General features: G+C 57.4%; 2 protein-coding genes across 2 annotated transcripts; both read right to left on the bottom strand.

Annotated features, from left to right (window-relative positions):
- On the bottom strand, window positions 1-5,422 carry LOC115598737 (putative adenosylhomocysteinase 3). The gene is made up of 7 exons (XM_030455837.1): window positions 5,353-5,422; window positions 5,119-5,213; window positions 4,234-4,332; window positions 3,457-3,525; window positions 2,259-2,337; window positions 1,075-1,195; window positions 1-277 (listed from the first exon to the last, which is right to left on the bottom strand). The coding sequence occupies exons 1-7, from the start codon at window positions 5,420-5,422 to the stop codon at window positions 271-273; spliced, it is 540 nt and encodes a 179-aa protein (XP_030311697.1). The 3' UTR covers window positions 1-270.
- A 2,375-nt stretch (window positions 5,423-7,797) lies between these two features.
- Window positions 7,798-14,220, bottom strand: LOC115599488 (striatin-interacting protein 2-like). The gene is made up of 11 exons (XM_030463495.1): window positions 14,170-14,220; window positions 13,597-13,833; window positions 11,519-11,588; window positions 10,486-10,560; window positions 10,270-10,404; window positions 9,961-10,081; window positions 9,600-9,668; window positions 9,392-9,498; window positions 9,147-9,274; window positions 8,194-8,391; window positions 7,798-7,884 (listed from the first exon to the last, which is right to left on the bottom strand). Exons 1-11 carry the CDS (start codon window positions 14,218-14,220, stop codon window positions 7,798-7,800), a joined length of 1,278 nt encoding a protein of 425 aa, XP_030319355.1.
- Between the last annotated feature and the right edge of the window lie 3,388 nt (window positions 14,221-17,608).

The following is a 17,608-nucleotide window of genomic DNA, read 5'->3' as shown; positions in this document are numbered from 1 at the left end:
AAGAGAACCAAAACTAAAACGAAACGAAACGAAACGAAGGGAAAGAACTCCACCGCATCCCAGTCCCGCAGCGGGACGAGCGCCAGTGGCAGCGGCCGCACATACAGCGTTCTAATGTAATAAATAAATAACCTAAACCACAGCGCCTGCTGCGGGAGCAAGCCCAGCTCTGACCTAGGAAACTCGTGCTGCTTCATCCTGTCCGGGAGTTGAGAAAAGATCTGGGCTCTTGTTCCTCGCGGTTCTCCGGGACGCAGCGGCGGCAGGAACTTAATATCTGGGGAGGGGAGAAGGAGAGGGGAAAAAAACCGAGCGGTTCGGTGAGCAGCTCGGGGGGAAAGGAGAGGAAAAAACCCGAGGGGTTCGGTGAGCAGCTCGGGGGGAAAGGAGAGGAAAAAACCCGAGGGGTTCGGTGAGCAGCTCGGGGGGAAAGGAGAGGAAAAAAACCGAGGGGTTCAGTGAACAGCTCGGGGGGAAAGGAGAGGAAAAATCCCGAGGGGTTCGGTGAGCAGCTCGGGGGGAAGAGATGGGAAGCTCCCCCGGCATCAGCTCGGTGCGTTTCGGAACCCCAAGGAAAGAAATGATTTAGAAAGGGACTCGGTCCCCATCTCCCCCCCCACACACACACACAAATGCCACAAAATGCTTAAAAAAAAACCCACGTCGCAGCTCCGGCTGTGACACGTCAGCCCAGACACGGCAGCGATCCGAGGGCTCACCCTAAAACTTGTTTTGATTTTGGGGGGTGACGGGCACAGCCCGCGCTGTGGGAGGAGGAGGAGGAGGAGGGCTGGGGAGCTGAGCTCATCCTCCGTCGAACTTTTTGAAGGATAAAGCCGTCCCCCCGGCTGGCCTGGTGGCACCGCTCTGTCTTTTGCCACGTCGGGGGGACAGCTGCTGCCAGAGCCAAAGCGCTCCCGTCCTGCCAAGGGCTCCGTGCCACAGCTCCAGCCCCATCCTGGCCAGACCGGGAGTTCTCGGAAAGCCCCGAGGGGTCTTCTCAGGGTGAGATGGAACCCTCCCGCCCCCCCAGACACCGGTGGCAGGAAAAGGAGAGAGGTTGGGGGGCCGCACCTGTAGTAGTTTGGTTTGAAAGGTCCGTTCTTGTTCAGGCCCAGGTATTTCGCTTGTTCGTCTGTTAATTCTGTCAGGTGGGCATCAAAGGTTGGGAGGTGAAGGCTGGCCACGTACTCATCTGAAACGATCCCGGAGCTTGTTAGCGGGAGAAGGAGGAGGGGAAGGCAAGGCTCCAGGTCCCTAAAGCCCCCGGCCGGGAACGGCATCGCCCCTCGGGCCCTCCCCGCTGAATCACAGGACAGCTTCTTGCCCCGAGGGGAGAGAACCAGACAGGCTCTCGCCTCTGCTCGGCTAGAGGAGGAAAAACCTTGCTCTGAACTACCCTTCGAGGGTGCTTGCTGAAATAGCCTTCTACGGGTGTGTATTTCTATCGATGTGCCTAAAAAATACTCCTGGGTCTGCTGCTGTGGGAAGCCTCGGGCAAGCTGGGGAGCTCTGGTGGCATGGGAGCCACTGGGTATTTCTGTCTGGGAGGTGACAGCCAGGGACGAGCTGCACCTGGTCTCCAAAAGCACAACTAACATCAAAAATCCTAGAATCCCAGAATGATTTGGGTTGGGAAGGACCTTTAAGGTCATCGACTCCCTTCCCGGGCCACCCTGAGCCCACATCCCTCATCCCCACATCCCCAGAGTCTGAATCCCCTCCAGGGATGATGGGGACTCCAGCCCTGCCCTGGGCAGCCTGGGCCAGGCCCTGACAACCCTTTCCAGGGAGAAATTCTTCCCCAGCTCCAACCCAAACCTCCCCTGGCACAACTTGAGTTGTGCCAAAAGTTCCTCTTGTCCCATCCCTCGTTCCCTGGGAGCAGAGCCCGACCCCCCCTGGCTCCAACCTCCCCTCAGGGGGTCATAGAGAGCGAGGTCCCCCAGAAAAGTCTGATTTTGCAGTAAAAGCGTGGCCAGCTTGTGTCATCAGGAGGGGGTTCTGCTGGCAGAGCTGCTGGTCAGAGCCTCCGTTTCCTCTTAGCTCTGCTGGCAGGGAATCCCTCCATGACAATCCCCCCTGTCCCTGCAGCTGGATTCCCGTGGAGAGCTCAGGGAAGAACTCGCCGGGAGAGCCGGAGCTTGGCAGGGAGGTCAACCAGAGAGCCCAGGAGGCTGTCCTGCCCTGGCTCCCAAAACCTCCCCCCCTGATCCACCTCCAAGTGAAACCAGAGAAGGCACCCAGGGCCCCTTTACCCATTTTCTTGGGCAGGAGGTACACGTCCTGCTTGTAGCGGCCTTCGGGAGCGTTGTAGAGCTCTATCAGAGCCAGGGCCTGGGTGGAGAAAAGACTCAGGTAAGTTGTAGTTAGATAGGGTCTGGTGGTTGGAAGATACCGTGCTGTACAGGAAGACCCCTCTCTTATCAGCAGTTAGATAAGTGATGTAAGCAGACTGGAATGAGGTTGTAAACCCAAGTTATAGAAGGCTGTACCACCTGTGAAGAAACGCCATTTTGCCGTTGTCCTGGTTTGGGCCAGAATAAAGGTGATTTTCTGTCTTGTACTTTTGCTTTCAGCTCAGTCTCTTGTAAGTAGTTGCACTTGCTGAAATTAACAGCAAGTTTCTCAGACAGTGTGTGCTTCTAGGACTGATAACACTTGATGTTTAGAGTTTCTGCTGGAGACTGGTGTGCAGAGCCAAGGACACTGCTCAGCTCTGAGGAAAACATTTTACCATCCAGGAGGATAAAGAGATCCCACCTGAGCCCTCCTTTGGGGAGGAACAGACAAGATAGATGCCAGAATTGACCAAACAGAGGATTCCATCCCATACACCTCATACTCAGTATAAATTTGAGGGATCATGAGGGCCAAGCCGGATTTCCTGCTTTCCTGCTTCCCTGCTTCCCTTCCTTCACCCGGCATCCTGGAAGGATTCTGTCCATTCCTCTGCCTCTGCTCCTGATCCATCCCAGCCTGAATCTGTGTGTTCCTGCCTCCAGCTCCCAACTGCTCCTGACCCCAGGATTCCAGCCTGGACTTTCCCAGGGCTGCCCTGCAGCCCCAGTGGGGATGGGAGAGTTACTGGGGAAAAGGGGGAAGGAATGTGGTATCCATTTTCCTGTATATTTGTATAGATTTAGTAATTTTCCCTATTTCTCATTCCTGTTTCATTAAAGTTGTGTGGCTTAGTTTCCAACCCATCAGTCTCTCTCCCTTATTCTCTCTCCTTTCTTTATCAAGGAGGAGAGAGAGATTAATAGAGAGCATCTGTTATTCAGTTTAATTGCCAGGACAGTGTTAAACCCTGACAGCCGTCCACCACCTTGGTGTCCAGGAGCTGATGGCCCAAGTGGCCCGGGCTCGGTTGCCATGCCGGTCCTGAACCTCATGGAGGCAACACTAAGTGACTGCTGCCCAGCAGGGAGGGAGAGGAGCCCAAACCCCACTCACCTGTGTGGTGGCAGTGATGGAGAGGACGAAGGTGGGGACGGTGGAGCAGCTCAGGTTCAGCAGGCGGCCCTGGGAAGGAAAAAAGTGGTGGTTACCTCAAGATGGCACCAAAGCCAACTCCTGACCCTACAGAAGGTACAGGAACCACCAGTGAAACGTGTCCCTTCAGGGCTGAAACACCACTTAGGAGAATCATGGGACAGTTCTGGTTGGAAAAGAACTCTCAGGTGGATCACGGAGTCCAAACGTTAATCCCAGAAGTGCCAAGATCACCCCCCACCCCATGTCCCTCATCCCCACATCTCCAGGGCTCTGAAACCCCTCCAGGGATGATGGGGACTCCAGCCCTGCCCTGGGCAGCCTGGGCCAGGCCCTGACAACCCTTTCCAGGCAGAAATTCTTCCCCAGCTCCAACCTAAACCTCCCCTGGAGCAACTTGAGTTGTGCCCAAAGTTCCTCTTGTCCCATCCCTTGTTCCTTGGGAGCAGAGCCCGACCCCCCCTGGCTCCAACCTCCCCTCAGGGGGTTGCAGAGAGCCACAAGGTCTCCCCTCAGCCTCCTCTGCTCCAGGATCAACACCCCCAGATCCATACCCTGGGAGTGGGATAAAGAAACCCACAGCTTTTTCTGTAATGCCACCAAACCTTCCAGCCAGAGGTTGAGCTGCTGAGCCCCAAAGAGAGGATTTCTGGCTCTGCTTTGCCCATCCAAACTTTCATTTCTTCCTCCACCAGCAGAGACCAGGTTGCAATCCCTGCTCCTCTGCCTGCCACTCACCTCTGCCAGAAGGACTATTCTCTTCCCATCTGGCCAGATGACATGGTCCACCTGAGACCTCACCCTCTCCCAGGTCAGCTCAGGGGTACGCAGGCTGGCCTGGAAAAAAAACAAACAAAACACATTAAAATACTTCAAAGTTCTGGCAAAAGACAAAAAAACCTACATAATAGGGAAGTGAAGAGGAAGCAGCTTCTTGTCCTGAGCTCATAGTTTCCTTTAGGTCTGGTTGGAGTCCCAATCCAATGAAACCTCCATGAATCAGAACCTGGGATTATTTTTATGATTCCAGCACATCAAAGCTCCCGGGACAACGTCTTGTTCAAGCTTTTCTGGCTGAAGAGGATTCCAGGTCATGGTTGATCACTTCTTCCCAGCCAGGTGGGCTCACAGCAGCCCGGAAAATGGTTTTAAGCCCTTGGGTTTGCCCAAGGAATTCTCCCTGACCCTCAGACAAGACCCTCCTGGATTTCTGCTCCTCTCTAGGCACGGATCAGCCCATTTTGGTGAGCTTGAGTGTGAGGAACTTTTGGCTGGGTCTTACTGGGACAGGAACAGGAAAGCAGAAGAGCTGGAGACGGCGACTCAAAGAACCAAGGAATCGTTTGGGTTGGAAAGGACCTTTAGGGTCATGAATCCAACAGTTTGCTGACTCTCCAGGGGAAGGAGTGATGCTGGTGGACACCAAACACTACGCCAGCAGCTCGTCTGGCTTCCTGGCATCACTTAGGATCTCAGGAACAACGCTGGCACAGGGAGCAGTGGATTATTTTCTCTCCTCCCAGGTGCTTGCTGATGTGGCACCAGTCAGACACAGATGGAAAAGGCTCCCAAAAGCTGCACCAGCCCAGCCATCCCTGCTCCCAACACTCATCCCCTGCTCACCACATCAATCTCCGTGTTGGAGTGCCCCATGTTGCAGACAATGCAGCCGTTCTTCATCCGGTCCAGATGTTCCCTGGTCACCACGTTCTTGTTCCCTGCCAGACAGTGATATCTGTAATGAACACCCATGTTCCCTCTCCCCATCATTTTATTTTTTATTTTACCCTTTCCTTTGGAAAAAGATGGACTCGGTCATGGGCTGTGCCCCCTCCTCCCTCCCTGGGGCCCACATACCTGTGCAGGTGATGACGATGTCAACTTGTCTGATGACTTCATTGAGCTTCACAAGCCTGAATCCATCCATGCTGAAAGGAGAGGTGGGGAGGAAAGGAGTTTGAGAAGCAGGAAAAACATGCCAGAAATAGGGAGGAAAAAAAAAAGCCCAAAACAACCCATTAATTGTTTTTCAGACACTCATTTTCCTTTCCTAACACCAGAGCGTGGCCAGGCCAAGGCCCATGTGTCCCAGCCCACCAGGGGGGTTTCTGGAGCAAAGCCAGAGGGTTTGGGACTTGTGGGGAAAAGAAAATCAGGGTTTTCTGCTGAGGCTCCACACCTGCAAATCCCCACTGCCAACTGAGACAGCTTGTTCAAAGCTGCTCCTCCTGCAGAGCACACCCAGCAGCTGCAGATCCTGGGACAGAATCCTGCCTGATCCAGATTGAGATCGTCTCCAGTCCCACCCCAGCACCCCAAAACCCATCATTAACTTGGGAAATACCTGTGTGGGCATCTCCAGGAGCTTTAGGAGTTGTGCAGCACTCACCTCTTCCCTGCTTTCACCCAGCAAGGTGCACCCAGAGCATCAGGTAACAAGAGCAGGCTTGGGTTTTTTTAGCATTTGTTGACAGCCCTCCTGCCCCAAAAAAACCTTATTTCTGTGCTTCTGACAAGCTAAAAAATTATAGTTTCTATATATATATATGTATATATATATATATATTAAAAAAAAAAAGTAATTCTTTTCCTGTGTCTGTCCCATTTGCTGTTTCTTTTCCCCCACTGCAGACTCCTCAGGAGAGGGGCTGCAGGCTGCTTTGCTGCAGAGGCAGGGAAAGGTTTTGGCTGTAAAACACCAAATTCAGCACCAAATTAATGTCAGGGATGCTGGATGTGCCACTTGGAAAGGTTGCCAAGCCAAGTGGGAAGCTGATCAGCTCTGCTAATGAAGCAGGGCTCCTGAGTTTCCTGAGCCTCTGGGAGCTTGCTGGTAGGAAGAGGCTGAGGGCTGAATTCTTCTCCGGGTGGTTTTGGGGTCTCTGCTTCCCTCCTCCCTCCCCACATCCTGCCTTGGGATGGGGAAGCAGCATCCCAGCACCAAAAGCTCCTTCCTTCCCCTGGAGGGAATGAGCTGGGATTGCAAGGGGAGATCCCAGGGATACCAAGGGGGAGGTTTGTGAGGGGTGGGTGATCAGAGAACCCAAAATACCCCAGCAAAGCCCCAGGTTGCTCTGCCAAGGTCCCCCTTCCCTCCCTGACATCCTTTCAAGCCATCTTATTCCATACTTCCAATCCTGTCTCCTACCAGGACAGGCTGAGAGAGTTGGGGGTGTTGAGGCTGGAGAAGAGAAGGCTGCAATGGGGAGACCTTAGAGCACCTTCCAGTGCCTGAAGGGGCTCCAGGAAAGCTGGGGAGGGACTTGGGACAAGGGCCTGGAGGGATGGGACCCTGCGAGGGGGAAGGGTTTCCAGCTGCAAGAGGGGAGATGGAGAGGAGATCTTGGGCAGGCAGGGAGGGAGGGAGGGAGAAATTGTTTGGGGTGAGGGTGCTGAGCTTTAGAACCAGGTTGCCCAGGAAAAGAGTCTCTGCCCCATCCCTGGCAGTGTTCAAAGCCAGGTTGGATGGGGCTTGGAGCAATCTGGGAGGGAGGTGTCCCTGCCCATGGCAGGGGGGTTGGAATGAGCTGAGCTTTCAGTTCTCTTCCAACCCAACCCATTCCAGGATTCTATTTCTTGGGCAGGGAGGGAGGGAGAAATGGTTTGGGGTGAGGGTGCTGAGCCCCTGGGTGCCCAGGTTGCCCCCAGAAGCTGTGGCTGCCCCATCCCTGGAGGTGTTGAAGGTTGGATGGGGCTTGGAGCCCCCTGGGCTGGGGAAGGGGTCCCTGGATTGTCCCCTTGGGACTGGAGGAGCTTTAAGGTCCCCTCCAACCCAAACCCTTCCAGGATTCCATACTCAAGGAGCATTAATTAGGGTTCCCTCATCCCTGGAAGCTTTCATGGACACCTTGGGTGGGTTTGGAGCCCCCTGGGCTGGGGGAGGGGTCCCTGAGCATGGCAGGGGTTGGGACTGGATGAGCTTTAATTTAAACCCATTTCCAACTCAATCCACTTAATTTAAGAAAAACGGTTTCAAGTTTGAAGAGGGGAGATTTAGGTTAGACATTAGGAAGAAATTCTTTCATTTCTGGCCCAGGTTGCCCCCAGAAGCTGTGGCTGCCCCATCCCTGGAGGTGTTGAAGGTTGGATGGGGCTTGGAGCACCCTGGGCTGGTGGGAGGTGTCCCTGCCCATGCAGGGGGTTGGGACTGGATGAGCTTTGAGGTCCCTTCCAACCCAAACCCTTCTGGGATTCTTTGATTAATGAGTCTGATCCCTGAGGAATGGCTTTGTTTCCTTATCAAACCCACAGTGGGAATTCCCTCTAGGCACAGTTTTGCCCAAGAACAGCATCAACAAACATTTACCCAGTGAGGATGCCATTGCCACCTGAGAGTTTGCCATCATGGCAAGAGCTGATCCTCTGCTCCTCAGGCTCTGAAACCAAATGCTAGGGAGCAGGAACAGATTGCCCAGAGAAGTTGTGGCTGCCCCATCCCTGGCAGTGTCTCAGGTCAGGTTGGATGGGGCTTGGAGCCCCCTGGGCTGGTGGGAGGTGTCCCTGCCCATGCAGGGGGTTGGCACTGGATGAGCTTTGAGGTCCCTCCCAACCCAAACCATTCCCTGATCCTATGAAAGCAGAGAACAGAGGAGCACTTGGGGACATGGGGAAACCCTCCTGAGCAGAGGCTGCTCCTCAAGCTGATGATGGAGAAGCTCCCTGGGCCCTGCCCCAGCCCCAGGAGGTCCCAGCTCTCACCCTGCGGCTTCGGTGCCCGCGCTGCTTCTGCTGCTGCTGCTGCTGCTGCTCCAGGAGCTCCAGGGAGCAGGCGGGAGGCGAAGCAGCTCTCATGCTGCTCATCACCTGGATGCTGTCCTCTGGCAGGGGGGGCAGCCCCAGCTCCTCCCTCTTCCTCACCTTCATCATCTGCAGGGCTTCAAATCCACCCAGCGTGAACTAGGGACCAAGGAGAGAGGGGAGGAAGAGAGAAGCAGAAATCCTGGTGGGACCACGAGGCTCTCCCTGGGGGGAGCAGCAGTTTTTGGGGCCATCAAACTGGAAGATTTGAGGATGAAGACACCACGGCACTGGTTTGCTCTCCAGGCTTCTCCCCACCCCATGGTCTCTGCGTGGCTCAACCCATCCCATCCCCATGCTAGAAGAAACTGGATTTTTTCAGCTTCCTGAGACATCCTAAGTGACCTCATTATGGTTGGATTGACCTGGGAGGAGCATCCAGGCTGCATTATTCCCCAGATATCAGTTTATGGGAAAAGGAAGGGTTTGCACCCACCAGAAGCACCTTCCAGAGCAGGAGCAGAACCTTCTTCATGGGGAAGTTTATGGAAAAAGGAAGGGTTTGCACCCACCAGAGCAAGAGCAGAACCTTCAAGTGTGTCAGCACTGTTCCCCAGATATCAGTTTATGGGAAAAGGAAGGGTTTGCATCTACCAGAAGCACCTTCCAGAGCAGGAGCAGAACCTTCAACTATGTCAGCACTGTCCCCCAGATATCAGTTTATGGAAAAAGGAAGGGTTTGCACCCACTGGTGCAAGAGCAGAACCTTCAAGTGTGTCAGCACTGTCCCCCAGATATCAGTTTATGGAAAAAGGAAGGGTTTGCACCCACTGGAGCAAGAGCAGAACCTTCAAGTGTGTCAGCACTATTCCTCAAATGATCAGTTTATGGGAAAAGGAAGGGTTTGCACCCACCAGAAGCACCTTCCAGAGCAGGAGCAGAACCTTCTTCATGGGGAAGTGTGGAGCATGGCCACTGCAGAACTTGGTCACCATGGTAAAGAGAAGAAGAGCAAAGGGTTCTTCAGTGTGCACAGGGAAACCTGGAGGAGAGAAAGACCAGGAGCAGGTTCAGAGCAGATCCCCCATCCCTGAGGTCTCCTCACCACTACAGCACAACAAAAAGACCTCATCAGAGCACAAGGAACTCTGTGGCTCACTCAGCTCCATCCTGAAGGTCTCCCGACTCGTTTTCCACTCGGAGGGATCCGCTTCCCTCTCCACACGGATGTTCTCCACCAGCAGGTACATGACACTGAGCAGCACCCTGCAGCAGACAGTGGGGCAGGCAGGTGACACTGCCAGCCAGAGGCCACTCTGTCCCCAAAAGCCTCCACCCAAGATGCCAGGGGGGAGCTGAGGCTCTACCTGAGCTCTGTGCTGTCAGCCAGGGAGATGGCTGGCTTCCTCAGGGCACTGCTGCAGGCCTGGCTGTTGCTGGGGACAAAGGGGACAAACTCAGCACCAGAGAGCAGGCAGGGGATGCTCCTCACCCCCACCCTCCAACCTCCATCAGCAGGTGGTGGAAAAACCAGAGTGGGGGAGATGCTGTGGCTGTGACACCTCCCTGGTCCTCTGTAGGAGGAGGGAGGAGAAAGGAGAGGGTGAAAAGGATGAGGAGAGGGATGAAGGAGGGTGAGGAGGACAGGGGGAAAAGGTGAAGGCAAGGAGAAAGAATGAGATGAAGAAGAGGACAAGGAAAAGGGGAGGGCAGTGGAGGTCCTCTCACTCAATCTCCATGTTGAGGAGCTCCAGGAAGGCTGTGAAGGTTCCCAGCTGATAGAGGAGGAAGCTGTTGTGTCGAGACCAGTACAGGACATCACCTTCATTATCACAGTCCCCAAAGACACCTGGGCAGACCCAGAGGGAGGTGCTGGTTAGGGAGGAATCGCCTTTCAACCCCACTGGACATCCTGGAGCATCCCAGGAAGGAGCTTCACTCCATGGCACAGCACCAGAAGGTTTCTCCCCAGCCCCCCATGCTGAAGCCAGGCCCAGATCCATGCCCACACCCGGGCAGGGTTGATGTGGCCCTTACCCTGTGCCAGGTAGAGGATGGCCCGTGCTACTTTGAGCCTCCTGTCCCTGTTGACCACCTCCAGCCCATCCAGCAGGTGCATGATGTAGGCTTTCTGCTGAGCCCCAGCCAGCTCCAGCCACCTCCTGCCCTGCACTGGAGAGATGAAAACCAGACAGATGCTTCCCTCAAAGGGGTCCCACCCTGACCCAGAGGTGCTGAGCCCAGAGCTGGTACCTTGAGTGTGAAAATCCTCCTCGAAGCATCTCCTGTTGGTGCTGAGCTCGGGCTCCTCGGTGTAGCTGTACAGCTCTGATGGAGAAAGGGGTCAGCAGGGACCCAGTTCCACCCTCCTTCTCGTTGCCAGATTCCCTGTGGGACCCCAAAATTCCCCTACACAACCGAGGAGCCGTGGGGCAGAGACCTCAACTTCTCCCTGAGGTCCCAAGGGCATCTTGGAGCCACCCAGGGCCACCAAATCCATCATTTTCATCCCTGTGCTCCCACATCCACAGTGCTGGAGCTCTATTTGTAATTTAAGAGGTGGGAGGGGGGTTTTTTTTCAGGACCTTTGGTAATTTTTTTGTCCCAGTTAAACCAGTTTGCAGAGGGAGGGATGGCAGGAGCACCCAGGCAAGACCCTCACTGACTTCACACCCAAGAGCTCAGATGTTTAGGGACCTGCAAACAGGGGCTGGACCCAGAGGGACACCACATGCCTGCTCCTACCTAACCCCTCCTTGTCCCTATACAATTCCTATAGGTCCTGCAGTGCTGAACAGCACTGAAAGGGCCCTGTGAGGGAGCAGGAAGGATCACTTGAAGAAAAAAACATGCTTTAGCCCAGCCAGCTCCTGCAGCTGAGCCACGCAGAGCTAAAAATAAGCCCTTTGCTGGTTGAGATCCTCTGGGGACAACAAAGTCCACGGGGCAGAAGCAGCCAGAGCCCGGGGCCCAGGCCTGGCCCCATGGGTGACACCCACTAAAAGGTGACACTGCCCAGCCCAGGCTGTGCCACTGGGCATGACATTTGTCCTCCCACTGCTGTCATCACACCCCAGATAATTCAGAGCACGGGGTCACCCCTGTGTCCTCACACCTCCCTGGGGAGCAAGCAGCTCTCTATTAATAAACCCCTACAGCCCCAGGGATGATCCCACCCAGTATCCATCCCCCCTCCCATTGGCCCCATTATTTCCTGAGGTCTAATTTAATTTTTTTTGGTGTTGTTTTTTCCCCTCCCTCTCTCTGAACAGCAGCAGAGCTTCACCTGCTAACTCGGAGCCGTGGTTGTCGGTGTCTCCGTACTCGAACTCCAGGTTGGGACAATCCAAGGAGCCCTGCAGGGAGCAGGATGGGGTCAGGAGGCTGGAGGAGGGGGACAGGGATATTTTGGGAGGCAGGACAGCTGCCAAGCACCCTCAGCCCATCCATGAATCCATGAAAAGCTCCTCCAGCAGCAGGTTCTGCATGGATGGTCTTGACAAGGGGCTGGAGAGGGGATGTCTGCTTAAAATACGGTGGAAATTTGGAAGGTGAGTGATAAAAAAAATAAAATAAAATATAAAAATGACATTCCTCAAATCCCAGGGAAAGCAGAGGCAGGACCCAAAGTACCAGGGTACATTTGATGGATTTCAAAGCCCTGCATAAGCTTAAAAACAAAAGTCTTGGGGGCTGGTTTGAAGCAAAGGATGGCAAATCCAACACCACCACCCCCCCTCCGGGCATCTCGGATTCAGGTTTCCGAGCCGGGTTTTGCTTTTCCCGAGCCCTCAGGGTTGCGGATTTCCCTTTCTCCTCCTCCCCCGTGGATGAGGAACTGGAGCATGAAACTTCCCTGGAGGATTTTCAGAGGGATAGGAGAAGGGAACCGCAGCCAGATTGACCCAGTGCCGGCACCGAGCTGCCCCGGGGCAGGGGGGGGGGGGGAAAGAAAGAGGAAAAAAAAAACAGATGAATGGAGAAATCAGCTCCAATTAACATAATTCCTCATGCGGAATCCCCGCATCCCTTCCCCCGGCAGCCGGTGATGGAACCGATGCCTTGTCACGATTAATACCGATGATCCCAAAGGATGCTGAGAAGCTCCGGGGCTGAGCCTGACTTGGTCCTAAATGCTGATTATTTTCACCCAATTTTTTGGCAGTCAAGCCGAGGGTGGGGGGATGGGGTGGGTGCTAAAGCTGATGAGGAATTGGGTGAAACGCGTGCTCTGCTAAGCTGCTTGGTGAGGCTGAGCTGCTGGGAATGAAATGCAGACCCCAAATTCACGGGCAGACCCCAAAATGCACGGGCAGGGATTGGGGGAGGGAGGGGGGGGACACACACGACACACACCGTGTCCCAGCCAAGAGGGACATTTTTGGGTCAGCTCCTCAGGGAGCGTCTCAACCTGCAGCTCTCAACCTCCCCCTCTGTTCAGAGGGAGGGGGGGGTCCTTGGGTGGCTTTAGGGGGGCTGGGGACAGCAGTTTAGTGGGCAGGAGGGGTGAGGAGTGGCCCCCAGACCCTGGTGAAGGGGAAGAGGTTAAGGAGTAGCCAGGTGGGTGTTGGGGACCCCACACACACACACACAACTCCCCTGCTGGCAGCTCTTGGGTCTCTGCAGACCCCCACTCCAGATGGAGAAACCCCCACCGTGGCAGGACCCCACAAACCCCCACGGCAGGGGTACACCCCTAAAACTGAACCCCTCCCCCCCTCATCTTTCATCGAGCTCTTTCCAACAACAGCCCCACAGGAACCCACAAACCTCTGCGACAGAGACCCCCAACTTCTGAGGCAGGGACCCACCCAAATCCCGGGTCAGGGAACCCCAAATCCCGGGTCAGGGAACCCCCCACAACTCCCAGGGTGTGGACCTCCTGCTCCTGGGGTAGGGACCCTTCCAGCTCCCGAGGCGGAGATCCCCCACCCCAGGGTAGGGACCCCCAAATCCCGGGGCAGAGACCCCCCCAACCCAGGGCAGGGACACCCAAATCCCGGGTCAGGAACCCCCCCTTCTCCCGCAGCAGGGACCCCATCCCCAACTCCCAGTGCGGGGACCTCCAACTCCCAGGGCGATGGAGCCCCCCACCCCAGGGGAAGCCCCCATCTCCCGGGGCAGGAAGCCCCCAGTTCCCGGGACAGAGAACCCCCCCCTCGACTCCGCAGAAAGTACCCCCCAACCCCGTGCCAGGGCCCCCCCAAAAGCCCTCCTTATGTCCCCCCACTCCCAAGACAGCTTCCCCCAAACCCCATCTGCGGTGTCCCCTACCCCCGAGCTCCAGAAGCAGCCCCCGGGAAGGGGAGGTGGTGGAGCTGGGGAGGGTGGGATGGGGGTGATCTCAGAGCCCCCCGCCCTTACCTCCGACTCTTTCCGCTGGCTCCTAAAGAACTCCCGGCTCTTGGGCTGTGCCGGGGGCGGGGGCTGTGCCGGACGAGCCCTGCCCGGGACGGGGGTCGGGGTGGGGGGGGTCGGAGGGGGGGGGTCAGGGTGGGGGTCGGGGTCTCTCCCGCCGCCGCCTCCTCCATGCGCCGCGTCCCCTCTGCAGCGCCGGCACGTGGGGAAGCGGACACGTGCCCCGCCCCGGACACGCCCCCTCTGCTCCCATTGGTTGGATCGCCCGGTAGGCGGAGACTCAGAACACCCCCGATTCCCCCCCCTCCCCGAGACACCGCGTCACCCCAAAACCTGTGTGTGTGTGTGTCCCCCCTAAGGTCCCCCTCCCACGGGGCCACGCGTCACCCTCGGGACACCCCGAATCCCGTCACACCCCCCACCCCAGGGTCCCCCCGAGCCCCGAGCCCCCCCTCCCCTCTTCCGCATCGCCGGGACCCCCCGCCCCTCCCCCTTTCCTCAGTGCCTTTCTAGCCCCGCCCCCCAGCCAATAGCAGAGAGGGGGTGAGTCCTGAGTCTCCGCCTACCGGGCGAACCGACCAATGGGAGCGGAGGGGGCGTGTCCGGGGCGGCAGAGGGAACGCGGCGCATGGAGGCGACGGCGGCGGCGTGAGAGACCCCGACCCCGACCCCGACTCCGACCCCGACTCCGACCCCGACTCCGACCCCGACTCCGACTCCGACTCCGACTCCGACCCCGACCCCGACCCCGACCCCGACGCCGACCCCGACTCCGACCCCGACTCCGACCCCGACTCCGACTCCGACCCCGACCCCGACCCCGACTCCGACTCCGACTCCGACCCCGACTCCGACCCCGATCCCGACCCCGACCCCGACTCCGACTCCGACTCCGACCCCGACCCCGACCCCGACTCCGACCCCGTCCCCGACCCCCGTCCCCGTCCCCGACCCCCGTCCCTGGCAGGGCTCGTCCGGCACAGCCCCCGCCCCCGGCGCAGCCCAAGAGCCGGGAGCTCTTTAGGAGCCAGCGGGAAGAGTCGGGGGTAAGGGCGGGGGGCTCTGAGGTCACCCCCATCCCACCCCCCAGCTCCACCACCTCCCCTTCCCGGGGGCTGCTTCTGGAGCTCGGGGGTAGGGGACGCCGCAGGTGGGGGTTGGGGGCAAGCTGTCTCGGGAGTGGGGGGACCTAAGGAGGGCTTCTGGGGGACCCTGGTGCGGGAGTCGAGCGGGGGGGAGGTGGGGTGAGAGGTGTCTCTGCCCCGGGGACTGGGGGCTCCCTGCCCCGGGAGATGGGGGCTTCCCCTGGGGCGGGGGACCCCAGCGCCCTGGGAGTTGGGGGGTGGGGTCCCTGCCCTGGTGAAGCCCCAAAGAGGCCAAGCAAAACTGTTTAGAGACTGAGTTTTGAGTCTTTAAACAGCAAAGGTCTTTATGTTCGGATCCGGGGAGCTCCCAGCTCACGGTGGACGAAGAGTTCAAAGGGTTAAGGGCAAGGGTGAGGGTATTTAGACCTTAAAAGGGGAGGTTACGTCCTCCTTACGTACCTCTTCATAAGATAGCAACATGTAATCTTAAGATAATAAGATAGCATCTTATCTTAATCTTAAGATAAGAAGATAGCAACATGTAATAAGAGGCCGAGTCTGGGCAGAGTCGTCTTTTTGGGGCTATGTCTCGGGGTCTTTGGGGGCCTTCAGATGAAGTCACGAAGTCGGGGTCGAGCTTTGGACCTTTCTTGCTTTCGATGACTTCATCCTCTCGTTCTAGAGCATCATTGGAGCCTCGCCAGAACGTTCCCCTTCTCTGGAGGTTCTGGCAGCCTCCTCCTGCAGTCTCCCGTGCAGGTGTTTGCACTCCCCCAGGGCCCAGCTCGCCTTGGCCCTGCCGAGACTTCGTCTTCTGCCGACCTCCGAGACAGAAGTGAATCCCGTTAGGGTCTGGACACGTCTCCGCTGCTTTGGTCACTTGTTTCTCCGCGTAACCCTGCATTCTGCTGGTTCTGAATGCAAAGTCATTACCATCTCTTCCAGGTTTTCATTCTCTATCATAAAGTGAATTCACACAACCAGCTCAGCCCGATCTCCTCTCCTTCCAGGAGTTAATCCTGTCAGCATCTTTTCTCTTTTTCCCCGGGGTGGGGGGGTCTCCGCCTCGGGAGCTGGGAGGGTCCCAGCCCAGGAGCAGGAGGTCCACACCCTGGGTGTTGTGGGGGGTTCCCTGACCCGGGATTTGGGGTTCCCTGACCCGGGATTTGGGTGGGTCCCTGCCTCAGAAGTTGGGGGTCTCTGTCGCAGAGGTTTGTGGGTTCCTGTGGGGCTGTTGTTGGAAAGAGCTCGATGAAAGATGAGGGGGGGAGGGGTTCAGTTTTAGGGGTGTACCCCTGCCGTGGGGGTTTGTGGGGTCCTGCCACGGTGGGGGTTTCTCCATCTGGAGTGGGGGTCTGCAGAGACCCAAGAGCTGCCAGCAGGGGAGTTGTGGGGGGGGGTCCCTGTCGCCGAGGCTTGTGGGCTCCTGCGGGGCTGCTGTTGGAAGGAGCTCGGGGAAAGATGAGGGGGCTGAGTTTTCGGGGCGTCCCCCGGCCGTGTTTCCATTCCCCCCCCATGCCATGCCATCCCCCTGGCTTACTCCAAGTGCCTGCTGGCAGGAGGGGCAGGGCTTCCCCGGCTCCTTCTGGCTTTCTGTCGAAAGGGTGGGACTCCAGCAGCCAGTCTCCTAGCAGGCTGTCGCTACTCCTTGTCGGTCTCTCCCCATCGCTCCTCCCGGCTCTCTGCCCCCGGGCGCGGCGAGTCCTTCACCCCCGGCAAGTGGCATCGCCCCCGGAGGCCACGCTGTCTGTCCTCCGGTGCCCCCAGCGGGCTTGAAGCCGCTGTGCAGCCCGAGGCCTGGAGAGCTATGGGCATCTCGGGTTCCTCCTCTTCAGGGCTTCCCTGAGGGCGGCGGACACAGCCGGCGTCTCCACGTGTCACGGTTTAACACTGGCTCGGCAATTAAACCGAGTGCCAGAGGCTCCCTATTCCTCTCTCTCCCCTCCTTGATAAAGAAAGGCGAGAGAATAAGGGAGAGAGACTGATGGGTTGGGAACTAAACTACACAGCTTTAATGAAACAGGAACGATAAATAGGAAAAATGACTAAATCTGTACAAATCTACAGGAAATTGATCCCAGGTTCCTCCCCCCTTTCCCCCAAGAACTCTCCCATCCCCACTAAGGCTGCAATGTCCCGTCCCTGTTCTGCCGTGTCCCGTTCCTGTGCCGTGTCCCGTTCCTGTGCCGTGTCCCGTCCCCTGTTCTGGCCGTGTTCCGTCCCTGTCCTGCCCTGTCCCGTTCCTGTCCTGCCCTGTCCCTTTCCTGTGCCGTGTCCCGTTCCTGTCCTGCCGTGTCCCGTCCCTGTTCTGCCGTGTCCCGTTCCTGTCCTGCCCTGTCCCTTTCCTGTGCCGTGTCCCGTCCCTGTCCTGCAGTGTCCCGTCCCTGTTCTGCCGTGTCCCGTTCCTGTCCTGCCCTGTCCCTTTCCTGTGCCGTGTCCCGTTCCTGTCCTGTGTCCCGTCCCTGTTCTGCCGTGTCCCGTTCCTGTCCTGCCCTGTCCCGTTCCTGTGCCGTGTCCCGTTCCTGTCCTGCCGTGTCCCTTTCCTGTGCCGTGTCCCGTTCCTTTCCTGTTTGCCCGCTCCTGCTCGCCGCGCTCCCCGCCCTCCCTGAAATCCCTCGGGGCCAAGGCTGGGGGCTGCCCCTGCTCAGCTGATTGATGACCCTCCCCGGGGACCCTCCGCCACTAAATGGCTGCAGCACCACGCTCCCGGGTGCCCTTGGAATTCTCTCTCCAAAGCCGAAATCAGCCGCTTAAATCCTGGGGGGGCTGGAAACCCCCTCCCCGATCCGCTCTCCCCCAAAATGAGGTGGGGGGGAACGACGACACACGATTGGTTTTGGGGGTGACCACGCAGAGAAGCGGCATCGACCTCCCCCTCCTAAGGGAATCACCATCCCTCCCGGCCCCAAAACTCCCCTCCCGACCCCCCGAAT

This window comes from Calypte anna, chromosome 1, assembly GCF_003957555.1.
Source record: "Calypte anna isolate BGI_N300 chromosome 1, bCalAnn1_v1.p, whole genome shotgun sequence".
Classification (NCBI taxonomy): domain Eukaryota; kingdom Metazoa; phylum Chordata; class Aves; order Apodiformes; family Trochilidae; genus Calypte; species Calypte anna.
This window is presented reverse-complemented; position numbering and strand designations above follow the sequence as displayed.

Coding starts and splice junctions, on each gene's coding strand:
- LOC115598737 (XM_030455837.1), bottom strand. CDS start 5,422: ATGGATGGATTCAGGCTTGTGAAGCTCAATGAAGTCATCAGACAAGTT. Junction 5,214..5,352: donor CATCGTCATCACCTGCACAG/GTATGTGGGCCC, acceptor ACTGTCTGGCAG/GGAACAAGAACGTGGTGACC. Junction 1,196..2,258: donor CCTCCTGCCCAAGAAAATGG/GTAAAGGGGCCC, acceptor GGATCGTTTCAG/ATGAGTACGTGGCCAGCCTT.
- LOC115599488 (XM_030463495.1), bottom strand. CDS start 14,220: ATGCGCCGCGTTCCCTCTGCCGCCCCGGACACGCCCCCTCCGCTCCCA. Junction 13,834..14,169: donor CGCCCCCTCCGCTCCCATTG/GTCGGTTCGCCC, acceptor CAATGGGAGCAG/AGGGGGCGTGTCCGGGGCGG. Junction 9,499..9,599: donor GCTGACAGCACAGAGCTCAG/GTAGAGCCTCAG, acceptor TGTCTGCTGCAG/GGTGCTGCTCAGTGTCATGT.